The 16,482-nt window shown below is 52.2% G+C and overlaps 1 protein-coding gene across 1 annotated transcript; it reads left to right on the top strand.

Annotated features, from left to right (window-relative positions):
• Positions 1-213: 213 nt before the first annotated feature.
• PTPRCAP (protein tyrosine phosphatase receptor type C associated protein) lies at positions 214-16,448 on the top strand. Its single transcript, XM_048855795.2, has 2 exons — positions 214-350; positions 15,471-16,448. Exons 1-2 carry the CDS (start codon positions 348-350, stop codon positions 16,035-16,037), a joined length of 570 nt encoding a protein of 189 aa, XP_048711752.2. The 5' UTR covers positions 214-347; the 3' UTR covers positions 16,038-16,448.
• The last annotated feature ends 34 nt before the right edge of the window (positions 16,449-16,482 follow it).

Raw genomic sequence — 16,482 nt, 5'->3', positions numbered from 1 at the left:
TTCCCACACCCTCAGCCACTGCCCAAATGGGCAAAAATGCCAAGGACCAAGCCCCCTTGCCCGAATCTTGGGCAGGGAGAGTTGGCTGCCTGCTCTGGAGGTGAATGAAACCTGTGGCCTATAAACAGTTGAGGGCTCGATGCAAATCAGCTGATTAATTTGCATAAAGTGCCCCCCCGCCCGATGGGGGCTGCACAGTCCTCGGCTGCTGTTGCAGCTGCTCCCCAGTGCAGCGGGCTGGATGGGCTGGCAGGAAACGCCCGCCCACGGCTGCGCGTCTCTGTTGCTCCCCGCCAGTCGCACAGTCCCCCACCCTGCCGGGAGCTGCCAGCTGCCATCATCTCGCAATGGTAAGGGCCCTCTCTGGGGGCTGAACCCCCCACCACCACCCCCAGGGCAGGAGGGGGGGGAACTCCCCCTCTCTATCCCGGGCAGATGGGAAGCTAGAAGTTAGATAAGGTTAATGGGCTTCTTCCCCTGGCTCTGCCCTGGGCACCAGGCTGGGCCAGGTATGTTTGGAGGGAAACTAGGCAGGGGGCTGGTTTCAAGCCAGGATGTGAATGGCCTGGGGGGGCGTGGGGGGAGGGTAGAGATGCATGACACACACCGCCACCATCACCCCACCCCCCCACCCCCCAACTGGGAACTCAACAGGGGCAGGGACTGGCCTGGGTCTGTATTGGCAACAGGTGGGGTGGGGCCCTCCCCATACAGAAGCATTGGCAAAGGGGCACGGTGGCTGCCACCTGATGGCCTCATGCCCCAAAGGGGAGGCCTGGCTGGAGCTGGAACTCTAGGGCAGTGGGATGGAGTATGGGGTATCCTAACCCCTCCCCCACCCCTGCCCAGGCCCTGCTCCCAAGGTCTGACACTCAGCCCAAAATTTGCCCCCCCCTTTCCCACCTAGGTGAAGGGACCATGTACCGGGGGGGTTGCCTGTGCCTTTACTGTGCCTCAGTTTCCCCTCTGTAAAATGGGAAGGAGATCTGTTCTTGGGTCTGTGGAGGAACCAGCTGAGTAATGGCCACTGCTGACCCTGCCATTCCCTGTGCCTCACCACAGGCAAAACCATGGGCAGATGGGCAAAGGCTGCTAGGAAAACCCCATCCAGAACAGCACGGGCTGCTCTGCTAACACCAACAGGCTCCCACAAAACCCACTGCTCCCTCCCCTCCCCTCCCTTGATCACTGGTCTGCTCCTCTTCCTCCTTCCCTGGGTCTCTATTCACTGCCCCTCCCCTTGAGAGCTGCTGCCAGCCCTCAGGAGCTGCTCTGGAAGTGGGGGGGGTGGGGGGGAGACGCTGTAATCCATAGCCCTGAAACATGAGGGGAAGGTGCTGGTGCTTGTGTGGTGCCCCCTAGCTTTGACTAGAGGCGTGCAGTCTCTGTGCGGAGGAGGGGTTGTATTGGATGGGGGGGGTTAGTTGGAGCAGCTTGGCAGGTTGTGATCTGAGGTACCCTGAGCCCTGCTCCCCCCCTCCAATGTATGTGATCCCAGGACAGAGGCGCCTGTGGTGCATGAAGGCACCAGTCTGCTGCTTTCAGGGCTGAGTTCTGCAGTAGCCGGGCAGCGGGGTGTCTTGCCCTGGGACGTGGCCACGCTGTGGTGCCATAGATGCTTCAGGGGAATGGGCCAGGCGGGGAGATAACAGCCCTAGCATAGCTCAGCAGTGGCCAGGGTGGGCAGCTCCTAGTCGCTGTCGCAAAGAGAAGCTGTTGGCCTGAAGCCCAACGAGCGCCGACCTGAGATGGGCGAGCGCCAGGCGGGGGTGCTGGGGCGTTGCTCAGAAGGCAGCTAGGTGGTTGCATGGTAGAGAGGCGGGTAACTTGGAGCTTCTGCTCCTGGTTGGCAGCGGGTGAAGTTTCGTCTCCCCCTGCCCAGGCAGACCACGAGCCAGCACAGGGCACCCAGCTCTCGGCTTGACAGCCTTCGGGCCATTTCCAGTCCATGGTCTGTAAAGACTCCATTTCTCAGCAGCCCAGCGCAGTTCTCCTCCTCCCCTCGCCCCCCCCCCCCCCCCCGGTGCTGCAATGAGTTAGTGCTGGTGCCGCCCCTGCCTCTCGGGCTGGCCGCATGCCTACTCCACCTGGCCCAGCAAAGGCCCGAGCCACCTAAGACAGGAGAGAGCCCCAGCCAGACTTGCCTGCCCCAGTGAAGACAGGGCTGCTGTTCAGTGAAAGCAGAAGTGGAGCAGGGCAAAGATCAATTGCCCCCTCTGCCAAAGTTCCTGCTAGCCCAGCCTTAGGCTTCCCCCATGCGCAAGGCAGCTGCCCACGAGAGAGCTGGAGGCAGAGAGGCTTAGACAGCCTGAGGCATAGGGGCAGTGGAAGCTAAAGTGATAAAGCCCCATTAGAGGTAGGCCTTCTAGGCCCACAAGCGTTACAACAGACCCCCTGCAGCCCATTCTGCTCCAAGGGGCAGCCCCACCTCCTCTCCTGGCCTCCCCCACAGCCCTCAGTGTTAGGGGCTCCTGGGGCAGCTGCCCCTGCCCCCATCCCAAGCAGCTCAGCTTTTGGCCCTGCTCCCTTCCAGCCAGCTGGGATCTCCTGCCCCTCTGGGCACTGGCCAGGGCCCCGTGGGGCTGGCTGAGCCCCCGTGGCTGACAGTGCGGTGGGCTTAGGGGCCATGGGAGCTCAGCAGAGCAGCTGCTGGGTGACCATCCAGTCCCACCGGGCCTCTCAGCCCCTGCACTGTTGGGAGCCCCACAGGCCCAGCACGGGTCAGGAGGGGGAGCGGACCCCACAAACACACACACACCACACCCCACACACACACCCCCTTCCCTACTGCTCCATTTCATTGCAAGGAGTTCTCCCAAGGATAAATGACTACAAGTAGCAGGGGGACTACATCAAACCCCCACGCAAGAGGCTCAGACTAAATGTACATCACAAAGCCAGTCAAGGACCAGACGAACAGCCCATGGCAAAACAGCAGAGTCAAGGAGGTGTTAGCAGCAAAGAGGCATCCTTTATGTCAAACCCTAGTGAGGCTAACAGGAACGAGAAAAGCGTTAAGTGTGAAAGTGTAGCTAGGCAGGCCAAAAATTGAGCCACAGCTTGCTAAAGAAGCAAAAAATAACAGCATGCTTTTTTTTTTAAGTATGTCAGAAGCAGGAAGCCTGCAAAACAGTCAGGAGATGATAAAGGTGCTAAAGGAGAACTCAAGGAAGACAAGGCCATTGCAGAGAAGCTAAATGAATTCTTTGCATCAGCCTTCACTTCAGAGGATGTGGGGGATATCGTCCCATCCTACCCTGAAAGCTAGCCTTTTGGGGGGGAAATCTGAAGTACTGTCCCAAATTGATGTGTCAGTAGAAAAGGTTTTGGAACAAATTGATAAATTAAACAGTAATATGTCCCCAGGACTGGATCTTATTCACCCAAGAGTTCTGAAGGAACTCAAATATGAAATTGCACAACTACTAACTGTGGTATTGCTTCAATCAGCCTCTGTACCAGATGACTGGAGGATAATTAATGTAATACCAATTTTTAAAAGGGTTACAGAGGCAATCCTGGCAATTACTGGCCAGTAAGCCTAACTTCAGTATCGGGTAAATTGGTTGAATCTATAGTAAAGAACAGAATTATTGGTAGAGTCAACACAGCTTCTGTAAAGGGAAATCATGCCTTACCAATCTATTAGAATTCTTTGAGGGTGTCAACAAATATGTGGATGAGGGTGATTCTTGGACTTGGACTTTCAGAAAGTTTTTGACAAGGTCCCTCACCAAAGGCTCCTAAGCAAACCAAGCAGTCATGGGATAAGAGGGAAGGTCTTCTCATGGATCAGTAACTGGCTAAAAGACAGGAAACAAAGGGTAGGAATAAATGGTCAGTTTTCAGAATGAAGAGAGGTAAATAGCAGGGCCCCTGGGGATCTGTATTGGAACCAGTGCTGTTCAACATATTCATAAATGATCTGAAAAAGAAAGTGAACAGTGAGGTGGCAAAATCTGCAGATGATACAAAGTTATTTGAGATAGTTAAGTCCAAAGCAGACTGTGCACAGTTACAAAGGGATCTCACAAAACTGGGTAGCGACTGGGCAACAAAATGGCAGATGAACTTCAGTGTTGACAAGTGCAAAGTAATGCACACTGGAAAAAAATAATCCTGACTAGACATACAAAATGATGGGAGTCTAAATTAGCTGTTACCATTCAAAAATGATCTTGGAGTCATTGTGGACAATTATCTGAAAACACCTGCTCAATGCACAGCAGTGGTCAAAAAGGCTAACAATGCTAGGAACCAGTAGGAAAAGGATAGATATTAAAACTGAAAATATCATAATTACTATATAAATCCATGGTACACCCACAAATCTCAGAAATGATCTGGTTGAACTGGAAAACGTTCAGAGAAGGGCAACAAAAGATGATGGAGGGTCTGGAACAGGTTCCGTATGAGGAAAGACTAAAAAGTCGGCGGCTGTTCTGCTTAGGAAAGAGACGACTAAGAGGGGATATGATAGAGGTCTAGAAAATGAACGATGTGGAGAAAGTGAATAGAAAAATGTTATTTATCCTTTCCTACAATACAAGAACCAGGGGTCACCCAATGAAATTAATAGGCAGTAAGCTTAAAACAAACAAAAGGAAGCACTTCTTCAAACAATGCACAGTCAACCTGTGGAACTCATTGCCAGGGGATGTTGAGAAGGCCAAATGTATAACTAGGTTAAAAAAATAATTAGATAAGTTCATGGAGAATAGGTCCATCAATGGCTATTAGCCAAGAGGGTCACAGATGCATTCCCATTCTCTGGGTGTCCCTAAACCTCTGACTGCCAGAAGCTGGGACTGGACGACAGGGGATGGTTCACTCAACAATTGCCCTGTTCTGTTCAGTTCCTCTGATGCATCTGGCCCTGGCCACTGTTGACAGACAGGATACTGGGCTAGATGGACCATAGCCTGACCCACTATGGTAGCTCTTTATGTTCCTATTCCTTGCTCCTCAGAGCCCCCTGGCAACATGGGTGACCCTGTGCCGGCTGGCAGGGCCCTGCCTGGCTGGCTATAGTTCTGGGAAGGGCTGCTCTCTGGGGCAGGGACAAGTGGGGCCCCAGCCCTGCAGTGGTCAGCACTCTGGCCTGCTACTCTAGGGAGTCAGGCTTGGCTCACACTGAGAGGCTGAGTTTGCTGAGCTGGGCCCAGTGCCAGCCCAGGGGGCTAGAGCTCGGAACAAGTGGGGGCTGGGCCCTGCAGCTGCTGCCAGCTGCAAAGCCACCTCTCGCACCACTGCTGTCACCGGCCTGACCGCAGCTTCCTGTTACCCTTGTCAGCCGGGTGAGGCCTGCACCCCCAGGAGCCACCCACACAGGCCATGTAGCATGTGATACACACCACCCGCTGTCCACCCATCCCCGACACACGGCAGGGTGGGGAAGCCACACCAGAGCGAGACTCTCAGCCCCTGCAGGGCACTGAGAATGAGCTGAGCAGAAACCGCTCCCCTCCCCTGACACACACGGCCTGGCAACCGACTGCGAGGGGCGCGAGACCCGACAATGCACCATCCAGGCCCGCGCCCATCACCTGAGGGTGGGGGGGATAAGGCACCCCCCACACACACACACGTAAACACACTCACACACACACACCCCTGCCTAACTCCCCACCTAGTGCCAACCTGCAGCCACCTGCACCCAACTCTCCTCAGCCCTGCTAATGCCCCCCCAGTGCCAACCAAAGGCCCCTGTAAGCCGCGTGCTCCCCCAGTGCCAACCAAAGGCCCCTGTGAGCCGCGTGCCCCCCCAGTGCCAACCAAAGGCCCCTGTGAGCCGCGTGCCCCCCCAGTGCCAACCAAAGGTCCCTGTGAGCCGCGTGCCCCCCCCAGTGCTAACCAAAGGCCCCTGTAAGTCGCGTGCCCCCCCCGTGCCAACCAAAGGCCCCTGTAAGTCGCGTGGCCCCCCCCCGTGCCAACCAAAGGCCCCTGTAAGCCACATGGCCGCACAGCAGCCTAATTAGCGCTCAGGAAACCCCCAGCCCCGGACCTGCTGTGGCTAGGGGAGGGTTGATCCAAACCTGCAACAGCTGGGGCGCCCCTCCCCAGCCCCAACTCAGCCCCAGACCTGCCGCAGCCCTCCTCGCTCGGCCCAAACCCAACCCCCAGCCTGAACCTGCCACGGCCCAGGGAGGGGCGCCTCTCCCCCACAGCCCAGGTGCTGCTGTGGGACAGAGAGAGCAGGGGGGAGTCCTCTCTCCCTGCCATAGCCCCGGAGCACCTTCCTGCACCCAAAACCCCTCACCCCGGCCCTGCTCCAGAGCCCGCACCCTCCCCTGCAACCTTCTGCCCCAACCCTGAGCCCCCTCCCACACTCAGAACCCCTTGGTCCCCCCACCCCCACCACATGAATTTGTTATGTGCACCACATCACCTCCATATTGGTGCACATAACGTAAGATGGGTGGGAAAAATTAGAGGGAACACTGCTGCCAACCCACAGCCCCCTGCACCCACCTTGGGCTCCCCACATATACACCCTAATGACCCCCCCCCAGTGCCAACACACAGCCCCCTGCACCCAGTCCTGGTCTGCCTGCACACACCCAGCCTAATGGGTTCGCTGGGAGCCTCCCAGAATCAGGCTCTAGCTCCTGGAGGCTACTGAAGCCAAATCAGGAGATTTTTGGCCCCTAAAAGTCCAGCTGCACAACGGGGCTAAGGCAGGCTCCCTGCCTACCCTGGGTCTGCACCTTCCCAGAAGTGGCCAGCACATCTCTGTGGCCCCTTGGGAAGGAGATCAGGGGGGCTGTCCCTGTGCTGCCCGCTCCCCGAGTGCTGACACCGCATCTCCCATTGGCTGGGAACTGCGGCCAATGGGAGCTGCAGGGGCAGTGCCTGCAGGCAGAGGAAGCATGCGGAGCCCCCTGCCCACCCCACAGGGGCCACAGAGACATGCCAGCTGCTTCTGGGAGCAGCTCGGGGCCAGAGCAGGCAGGGAGCCTGCCTTAGTCCTGCTGCGCCACTGACAGGGAGCCTTCTGACAAGGTAAGCGCTGCCTGGCCGGAGCCTGCATTTCTCACCCCCTCTCACACCCCAACCTCCTGCCTCAGCCCTGAGCCCCCTCCCGCACCCAAACTCCCTCCCAGAGCCCACACACCCTCCTGCACACCAACCCCCTGCCCCAGCCTAGAACCTCCTCCTGCATCCAAACTCCCTCCCAGAGCCCGCATCCCTCACTCCCTCCTGCCCCCCAACCTCCTGCCCCAGCCCAGTGAATGTGAGAGAGGGCTGGGGAGAGCGAGGGACAAAGGGAGGGTGGATGGAGTGCCTGGGGCAGGGTGGGGAAGGGGTGGGGAAGGGGTTGTTTGGGTTTGTGTGATTAGACAGTTGGCAACCCTACCCTCCAGTGTCAACCCACAGCCCCCCACACCCAAACCTGACCTCCCCCTCAGCTCTGCCTAACATCCCCCCATGCTATCCACAGCCCCCTGCACCCAACCCTGGGCTTCCCACCTCAGCCCTGCCTAATGCCCCCCAGTGCCAACCTGCAGCCCCCTGCACCCAACCCTGAGCTCCCCACATATACACCCTGTCTAACGCCCCCCCCCCCAGTGCCGACCCGCAGCCCTGTGCACCCAACTCTGAACTCACCACACCCTAACACCCCACTCCATCCCCAGCACCCACCTTGGGCTCCCCCACCTCAGCCCTGCCTAATGCCCCCCCAGTGCCAATCTGCAGGCCCTGCACCCAACCCTAGGCTCCCCACAAACACCCTGCCCAACACCCCCAGCCCTTGTTAATCTAAGCTGAGATTCCCTCAGTACTTCAATCAAAAACACTGTTTTAAGTAAAATATAAACCAGATTTATTTACTACAGAAAGATAGATTTAAATGATTATAAGTAACAGGCATAGAGATCAAAGTTGAATACATAAGAAATAAAAAAATCTCACAGTCTAAATTCTACAGAGTAAACAAGATTTGAATCAAGCAGTTTCTCACCCCACTGGACGTTTCAGGCAGTTTACAGTTTTTATTACACGGGGGAATTTGCTTCCCAGCCTGGGACCAATCACCCCCGTTCAAAGACTTTGCTTTCCAAACGAGCTTCCAGGTGTTGCGATGTGGGAGGAGAGAGGCCAAGTGGTGATGTCATTGACCCTCACTTAGACTTTCTCTCCAGGTGCTAGAAAGATCCTTGCTGCGACATTGCGGTTAGGCAGCCCCCATTGCGTACGTGCCCTCTCTGAGGAGGCTCTGGGAGAGTGGATTCTTCTTGGTGTGCCATCAACTCGTATCTGGCTGGTCCTGATGTAAATTTGTCGTCAGTTGCTCCTTTGTTGCCACTGAAAGGCTGGCTGTGTGCGTGTCCCGCTTACCACATATTTCAGTACCAAACATACAGTAATACTTCATAACTTCACATGCCATGATAGTACAGACAATCCAACCGAATAGCAATGTTCAATGGATCAAGACTTTATAAATGATACCGCAAAAGGCATACCTTTTCTAAAATATCACAATCACCACACAGTGGTGAATATGGGGGTCCAGGGTGCTACTTTGAGGTAGTTTCCCCTTCCACACAGTAGAACAGGTTTATTATGGTTTCTCTGCTCTAACAAGCTCCAAGTCTGTTTATAGGTATGAGCTGAAAAGCAGCATTACCACAGAGCTTCTTAACACATGGTTTGATCTTATTTACCACTCTGAGCATGTTCAAAAGCTTTTCCCAAAAATCATGCATATTGCACCTTTTCATCAAGCTTACCATCAGCCCCAAATTCTTTATCACAAGGTTTACCATTAGCATCAAAATTTTTATCAGGAGGTTTAAGAGCAGCACCAAACCCTTTATCACAGATGGGCGTTTACAAGTAGCTTTGTCATATCCTGCCCTCTATTTAGACAGTCTGGTTTGTTCAACACCCATTGTGTCTTTCAACTCCTTCCTGAACCTTAGCATGTGTTCAGTTACTGGCTTTTCTTTCTCTTCAGTATGGGTTCTCAATCCATTCATATCTTCGGGGCTTTAGAATCATAGAATATCAGGGTTGGAAGGGACCTCAGGAGGTCATCTAGTCCAACCCCCTGCTCAAAGCAGGACCAATCCCCAACTAAATCATCCAGCCAGGGCTTTGTCAAGCCTGACCTTAAAAACTTTTAAGGAAGCAAATTCCACCACCTCCCTAGGTAACGCATTCCAGTGTTTCACCACGCTCCGAGTGAAAAAGTTTTTCCTAATATCCAACCTAAACCTCCCCCACTGCAACTTGAGACCGTTACTCCTCATTCTGTCATCTGCTATCACCGAGAACAGTCTAGATCCATCCTCTTTGGAACCCCCTTTCAGGTATTGAAAGCAGCTATCAAATCCCCCCTCATTCTTCTCTTCCGCAGACTAAACAATCCCAGTTCCCTCAGCCTCTCCTCATAAGTCATGTGTTCCAGTCCCCTAATCATTTTTGTTGCCCTCCGCTGGACTCTTTCCAATTTTTCCACATCCTTCTTGTAGTGTGGGGCCCAAAACTGGACACAGTACTCCAGATGAGGCCTCACCAATGTCGAATAGAGGGGAACGACCACGTCCCTCAATCTGCTGGAAATGCCCCTACTTATATATCCCAAAATGCCATTGGCCTTCTTGGAACAACGTCACACTGTTGATTCATATCCAACTACTTGTCCACTGTAACCCCTACGTCCTTTTCTGCAGAATTGCTGCCGAACCATTCGGTCCCTAGTCTGTAGCGGTGCGTGGGATTCTTCCGTCCTAAGTGCAGGGCTCTGCACTTGTCCTTGTTGAACCTCATCAGATTTCTTTTGGCCCAATCCTCTAATTTGTCTAGGACCCTCTGTAGCCTATCCCTACCCTCCAGCGTATCTACCTCTCCTCCCAGTTTAGTGTCACCTGCAAACTTTCTGAGGGTGCAATCCACACCATCCTCCAGATCATTAATGAAGATACTGTACAAAACCGGCCCCAGGACCGACCTTTGGGGCACTCCACTTGATACCAGCTGCCAACTAGACATGGAGCCATTGATCACTACCCTTTGAGCCCGACAATCTAGCCAGCTTTCTATCCATCTTATCATCCATTCATCCAGCCCATACTTCTTTAATTTGCTAGCAAGAATACTGTGGGAGACCATGTCAAAAGCTTTATTAAAGTCAAGGAACAACACATCCACCGCTTTCCCCTCATCCACAGAGCCAGTTATCTCGTCATAGAAGGCAATTAGATTAGTCAGGCATGACTTGCCCTTGGTGAATCCATGCTGACTGTTCCTGATCACTTTCCTCTCCTCTAAGTGCTTCAGAACTGATTCCTTGAGGACCTGCTCCATGATTTTTCCAGGGACTGAGGTGAGGCTGACTGGCCTGTAGTTCCCAGGATCCTCCTTCTTCCCTTTTTTAAAGATGAGCACTACATTAGCCTTTTTCCAGTCGTCCAGGACCTCCCCCAATCGCCAGGAGTTTTCAAAGATAATGGCCAATGGCTCTGCAATCACATCTGCCAACTCCTTTAGCACTCTCGGATGCAACGCATCCGGCCCCATGGACTTGTGCTCGTCCAGCTTTTCTAAATAGTCCCGAACCACTTCTTTCTCCGCAGAGGTCTGGTCACCTCCTCCCCATGCTGTGCTGCCCAGTGCAGTAGTCTGGGAGCTGACCTGGTTCGTGAAGACAGAGGCAAAAAAAGCATTAGCTTTTTCCACATCCTTTGTCACTAGGTTGCCTCCCTCATTCAACAAGGGGCCCTTTGCCTTGACTTTCTTCTTGTTGCTAACATACCTGAAAAAACCCTTGTTGTTACTCTTAACATCTCTTGCTAGCTGCAAGTCCAGGTGTGATTTGGCCTTCCTGATTTCACTCCTGCATGCCCGAACAATATTTTTATACCTTCCCTGCTCATTTGTCCAATCTTCCACTTCTTGTAAGCTTCTTTTTTGTGTTCAAGATCAGCAAGGATTTCACTGTTAAGCCAAGCTGGTCGCCTGCCATATTTACTGTTCTTTCTACACTTCGGGATGGTTTGTCCCTGTAACCTCAATAAGGATTCTTTAAAATACAGCCAGCTCTCCTGGACTCCTTTCCCCCTCATGTGATTCTCCCAGGGAATCCTGCCCATCAGTTCCCTGAGGTTGTCAAAGTCTGCTTTTCTGCAGTCCAGGGTCCGTATTCTGCTGCTCTCCTTTCTTTCCTGTGTCAGGATCCTGAACTCGACCATCTCATGGTCACTGCCTCCCAGGTTCCCATCCACTTTGGTACTCCACAGTCTGGTGAGGTAAGGATGTAAGGGGATTCTGCATTTTGGCTGGTCCTGTGTCAGCTGTCTCCCAACCTCAATATGTCCATATGCAAGAAATCCATCTCCTCTTCTGGTTTAAAAACATGCAAACTGGATGAGATGGCATCTCTATCTGATGGCTTTGAGCAGACCCAGACATCTATTCAGAGTGAAAGGAAAAGGAGGAGTTGTAGCACCTTAGAGACTAACAAATATATTTGAGCAAAAGCTTTCTTGGGCTAAAGCCCACTTCATCAGATGCATGCAGTGGAAAATACAGTAGGAAGATGTACACACAGAGAACATGAAAAAATGTGGGTTGCCCTACCAACTCTTAACGAGATCCACTGATTATCACTACAAAAGTTTTTTTTTCTCCTGCTGATAATAGCCCACCTTAATTGATTGGTCCCGTTAAGAGTTGGTATGGCAAACCCATTTGTCATGTTCTCTATCTTCCTACTGTATTGCAAACAAATAGATAATGATGTGAAGAGTGTAAAATGGTTGGGTTTCTACAATTTCCAGTTCTTGTAGCTCCCTTTAGCCTAGGAATGGACTAAGGTTAAGAGATTTTCTCTGTGCTCATTTTAAATTTGCTTCCAGTCTGAGTAGTATAACTCACCATATAACTACAGGTTTCAGAGTAATAGCTGTGTTCGTCTGTATCAGCAGAAGGAGTGAGGAGTGCTTGTGGCACTTTCGAGACTAGCAGGTTTGTTGGGCATAGGCTTTCATGGGCTGGGGCCTGCTTCATCGGATGCATGCATTGGAAAATACAGTAGGAAGATAGATATATACAGAGAACATGAAAAAATGGGGGTTGCCATACCAACTCTTAAAGAGACCAATCAATTAAGGTGGGCTATTATCAGCAGGAGAAAAAGAACTTTTGCAGTGATAATTGAATGAGCTTGTTAAGAGTTGGTATGGCAACCCCCATTTTTCATGTGTTCTCTCTCTCTCTCTCTCTGTTTATAATCTTCCTACTGTATTTTCCACTGCATGCACCTGATGAAGTGGGTTTTAGCCCAAGAAAGCTTATGCTCAATTAAATTTGTTAGTCTCTAAGGTGCCACGAGTCCTCCTTTTCTTTTTGCGGATACAGACTAACATGGCTGCTACTCTGAAACCTATTCAGAGTAAGTCACAGAAAGGGTTGGGGTGGAGGGTTTAAACCTTGGTGGGATGGGAGAATCCCATTTTGCCCCTGGGAAGAAAGTGGGAGGCTGGGCACTCACCACCCCAAAACAATTCTTCTAATCCCCATCCCAAACCTTCAGTGAAACTAGACGAGCCCAAAAGGTGCTATCATAGTAATTCCACTGATCACCTGAGAAATGAGTGCCCTGTGCGGGGAGGAAGCAGGCAGCAAGGAGCCCTTGTTGATGCTGCTGTCCTCCACACAGGAGCCTCTGGGGCACCTGGCTCTTTTCACACTGATTTTATGGGACTGGCCTCTGCAGACGCAGGCGTGGAACACATAAAGGTTGTCAAAATTAATGGCAGGGAAAATGTAGGATGGGAAGATACAGGTGCAGAGATTTCCGTGGTTAATTTGAATGTAATTCGAGATGATAAGACATTGCCAGGACAGATGGCAGAGCTTTTATTAGTAGGAGGTTTCTAGACTCTTGTGCCTTTGGCTATAAGGCACATTGAAACTGATGGGTTAGAAAGTGCATTAAAGGTGGGAGTAGTGGATGATATCCCCATTGACATGGTTACTGGCAATGATTTTTTCCATATAGCTCAGATTGTTGTAGCCTGGAACAAGAAGGAATATTTTGCTGGGTCCCCAGGGGGAAAGGGTATAGTCCCAGAACCTGCTGAAGGAAAGGGAGAAAATCTCTTTGAATCCTCTGTAGCAAAGGGAAGTAATATGATTCATGGGGGGTTTTTTGGGAGGGGGGATTGAGACCAGCTCCTGCACCACAGCTGAAGGCAGCACCTCTTCAGGAAGGGAGAGGGGTGGAATGCCTGGCACTGAGAAAACTGTTCCAGCCATTAGCTGTGAGCCCTTTGCAGCTATACAAGGGATAGATTCTGCTCTAGAGAGCTTAGAGAGATGTGTCCAAGAGGGGATGCCAGAGAAGGAAAATGGGGAAAGAATAGTGGGAGCACATGGATATTGCCTCACTGGTCACTTGAGAGAGGATGCCCAGGACTGAGTGGCTGATTCAGCATCTGTGCACCCAGGCATGCTGCCTGTAACTTAGGTTCAAAGAGGGGACTGTGTAACTGGCCTTTCAGAGCATAGCAGTCACATAGCTAATTTCTCAGGGAAAGGGGTGATGGAGGTACTCCAATCCAGGTCCCAGTTTTTTAGGACACCCATTTTAGGACATTTTAGGACACCCTAAAGCATCCTGAATTGGCATTTCATTGGAGTATTAAGAGCTTTACCAGTTAACTTTTCAATTGGGGACGGGGGACAGACTTTCTTGTGATCAGGAATCACATGAGCTGCACACAGGCTCTCAAAAGTAGTAAAATATTCTGTGATATCACCCATCTCCTTATGTGCAGTACATAACTGCTCCCATTTGTGGATTTTGGGAGAGATGGGAATCAGTGGGGTTAGATGATTCTGGTTCTGCTTTTCTAGCAAGTCCAGTTGGAGTTTTCAATCTCTAGCCTTCCTCAGCCTCCTTGTTTTTCAGCTCTAGAGTTCCTTGATGTCCTGTGTCCCCTCTGGCAGCCTGTTTCCCTTTCTCCTTTATCTCCGGTTCTTTCATTTTCAACCGATGCTCAGTTTCTCTCTTTTTCTGCTACCTGTAGTCTGTACAGCTCTAACCTGGCAACTGTATCACTCACTCATTTTTATGCCTTTCTGCTCCTATTTCCCTTTCCCAAAATATGCAAACACAAAATAATAAACTTGTAATTCTTTCTTGACCGCATAAAGTCTCACTTAAAATCTCTACACCAGTGTCAGAAGTGCAAATCTTGGTCAGAATAAGCTGTGCATTTCATCCTGCTCATTGTGTCACAGAGACAGGATTCCTGGGGTATAACCTGGAACTTTAGGACCACTGTGCCCCCTTAACTCTATAACCTGGGCTGTTTCTCACAAGGCTATGCCAGTGACAAGCAGCAAACCCCTCCACTTACTGTGACCACTCAGCCAACAGCACGTTTTGCTCATCCAGCTAAACTGTATGAATGCTCTCTAAGTCACTCATGAATTGTACAAATCACCCTAGCCTCCAGCTTGCACCCCAGAAATATAGCATCTTACACTGCTCAAGACTTCCTTGGACAGTGCAAGCCCATTAATTAGCTTGCCACTCCAACAAAGGGTAGTGGATATGCACCAGCCCGTTAACCTGAGATTCCCCCAGCACTTCAACCAAAAACACACTGTTTTAGGTAAAATCTAAAACAGATTTATTTACTACAGAAAGATTTAAGTGATTATAAGAAGCAGGCACAGAAATCAAAGTTGGTTATGTAAGAAATAAAAAAACCTCGCAGTCTAAATTCTACAGACTAAGCAAGATTCGAATCAAGCAGTTTCTCACCCCACTGGATGTTTCAGGCAGTTTACAGTTTTTATTACACAGGGGGAATTTGCTTGCTAGCCTGGGATCAATTTCCCCCATTCAAAGACTTTGCTTTAAAAATGATCTTCCAGGTGTTGAGAGGGGGGAGGAAAGAGGCCAAGTGGTGATGTCATTGACCCTCACTTAGACTTTCTCTCCAGGTGCTAGAAAGATCCTTGCTGTGACATGGAAGTTAGACAGCACCCATTGCATATGTGCCCTCTCTGAGGCATGTCTGGGAGAGTGAATTCTTGACAGGACCAGCCAGACATGTCTTGGTGGCCTGATGTAAATCTGTCTTGTCAGTTTCTCCTTTGTTACCACTGAAAGGCTGGCTGTGCACATGTTCCACTTACCACATATTTCAGTACCAAACATATAGCAATACTTCATAACTTCACATGCCATGATAGTACAGACAATCCAACTGAATAGCAATGTTTAATGGAACAATGATACTTCACAAGGTGTACTTTGCATAAAATATACCACAATCATATCCCAGTAGTGAATATGGAGTCCAGGGTGCTGTGTTACAGCAGCACAAAGCGATTGTGTTGAGCATGGGGAAGGGGAATCCATGCAGTACGAAGGTTCCAGGCATGCCCACAAGCCTGGCACACCTGCAGGCAGTCATTAATCTCCTCGCCTTCCCCTCCTCCCCCAGCACTCCGCCATCCATGCCCCACAGGGGCTGCTCTCTGCAGGGCCGGTACTCCTGCTGCTTCCGGGAGCCGTGCTGGCCTCAGGCTCCAATCCAGACAGCAACTCCGTGACTGTGGTCCTCCTGGTCTTCCTGCTCCTGCTGCTGCTCCTGGTGCTGGCCCTGGCCTGGCGCAAGTTGAGCCATGATTCAGATGGCAGATATCACCCACGCCACCTGTGCCAGCCACACCGCCTGCTGGCAGCCCTGGCCAGGCACTGGCATGAGCTGCGAGGGCAGGTGCCCCCTGAGAGGCACTGGCAAGGCGAGGACGAGGACGAGGAGACCCTTCAGCGGGATGAAGAGGAAGGTGGAGGAGGGCAGGAGCAGCAGAGTGAGGAGGAGGGCACTGCTGTGCCAGAGGGGACCCCACCCAGCGACGCCGCCGGGGGAGCCCTGGAAGAGGCAGGGGAAGCAGATGGCGCCAGCGCTGGGGGCCTGCTCAGTGACCTGCACTCCTTCTCCGGGACGGCAGCCTGGGAGGACAGCACAGCGGAGGGAGGCAGCCGCCAGCATGTCACTGCCCTCTAGAGGAGCTGAGGGAAGGACACGGACTACAGGGGGGACTGCAGCCCCCCACTTGCTCACTGGGGAGCAGCTAGAGTTGAACAACTGCTCCCAGCCCACCCCCCCAAAGAAGCTCTCCCCTCCCTGCAGAGCTCTCCACCCCTTGCCATGGGGCTGCAATGGGGCCCCCTGCACCCCACCTCTCCCCCCCCCCCCACCACCCTCACAGCTGGAGAGCCAGCCAAAGCAAGGCAGGGAGCGCCCCCCCCCCCCAGACTCTGCATTGACTCTAGCACCCCTCCCCTCCCCCCACTGCCTGCACCAGGATATGGGGTGTGACACTGTGGCATGAGCTCCCCACTGGGGAGCTGCTGATTGGCCCACAGGCAGCGCTACAGGCACCAATAAAGGGGCAGCATTGCTCACAACCTGGCACACTCTGCAGCTTCATTTACCCCAGCGGGGAACG

The sequence above is a fragment of the Caretta caretta genome, chromosome 6, assembly GCF_965140235.1.
Source record: "Caretta caretta isolate rCarCar2 chromosome 6, rCarCar1.hap1, whole genome shotgun sequence".
NCBI lineage: Eukaryota > Metazoa > Chordata > Testudines > Cheloniidae > Caretta > Caretta caretta.
This window is presented reverse-complemented; position numbering and strand designations above follow the sequence as displayed.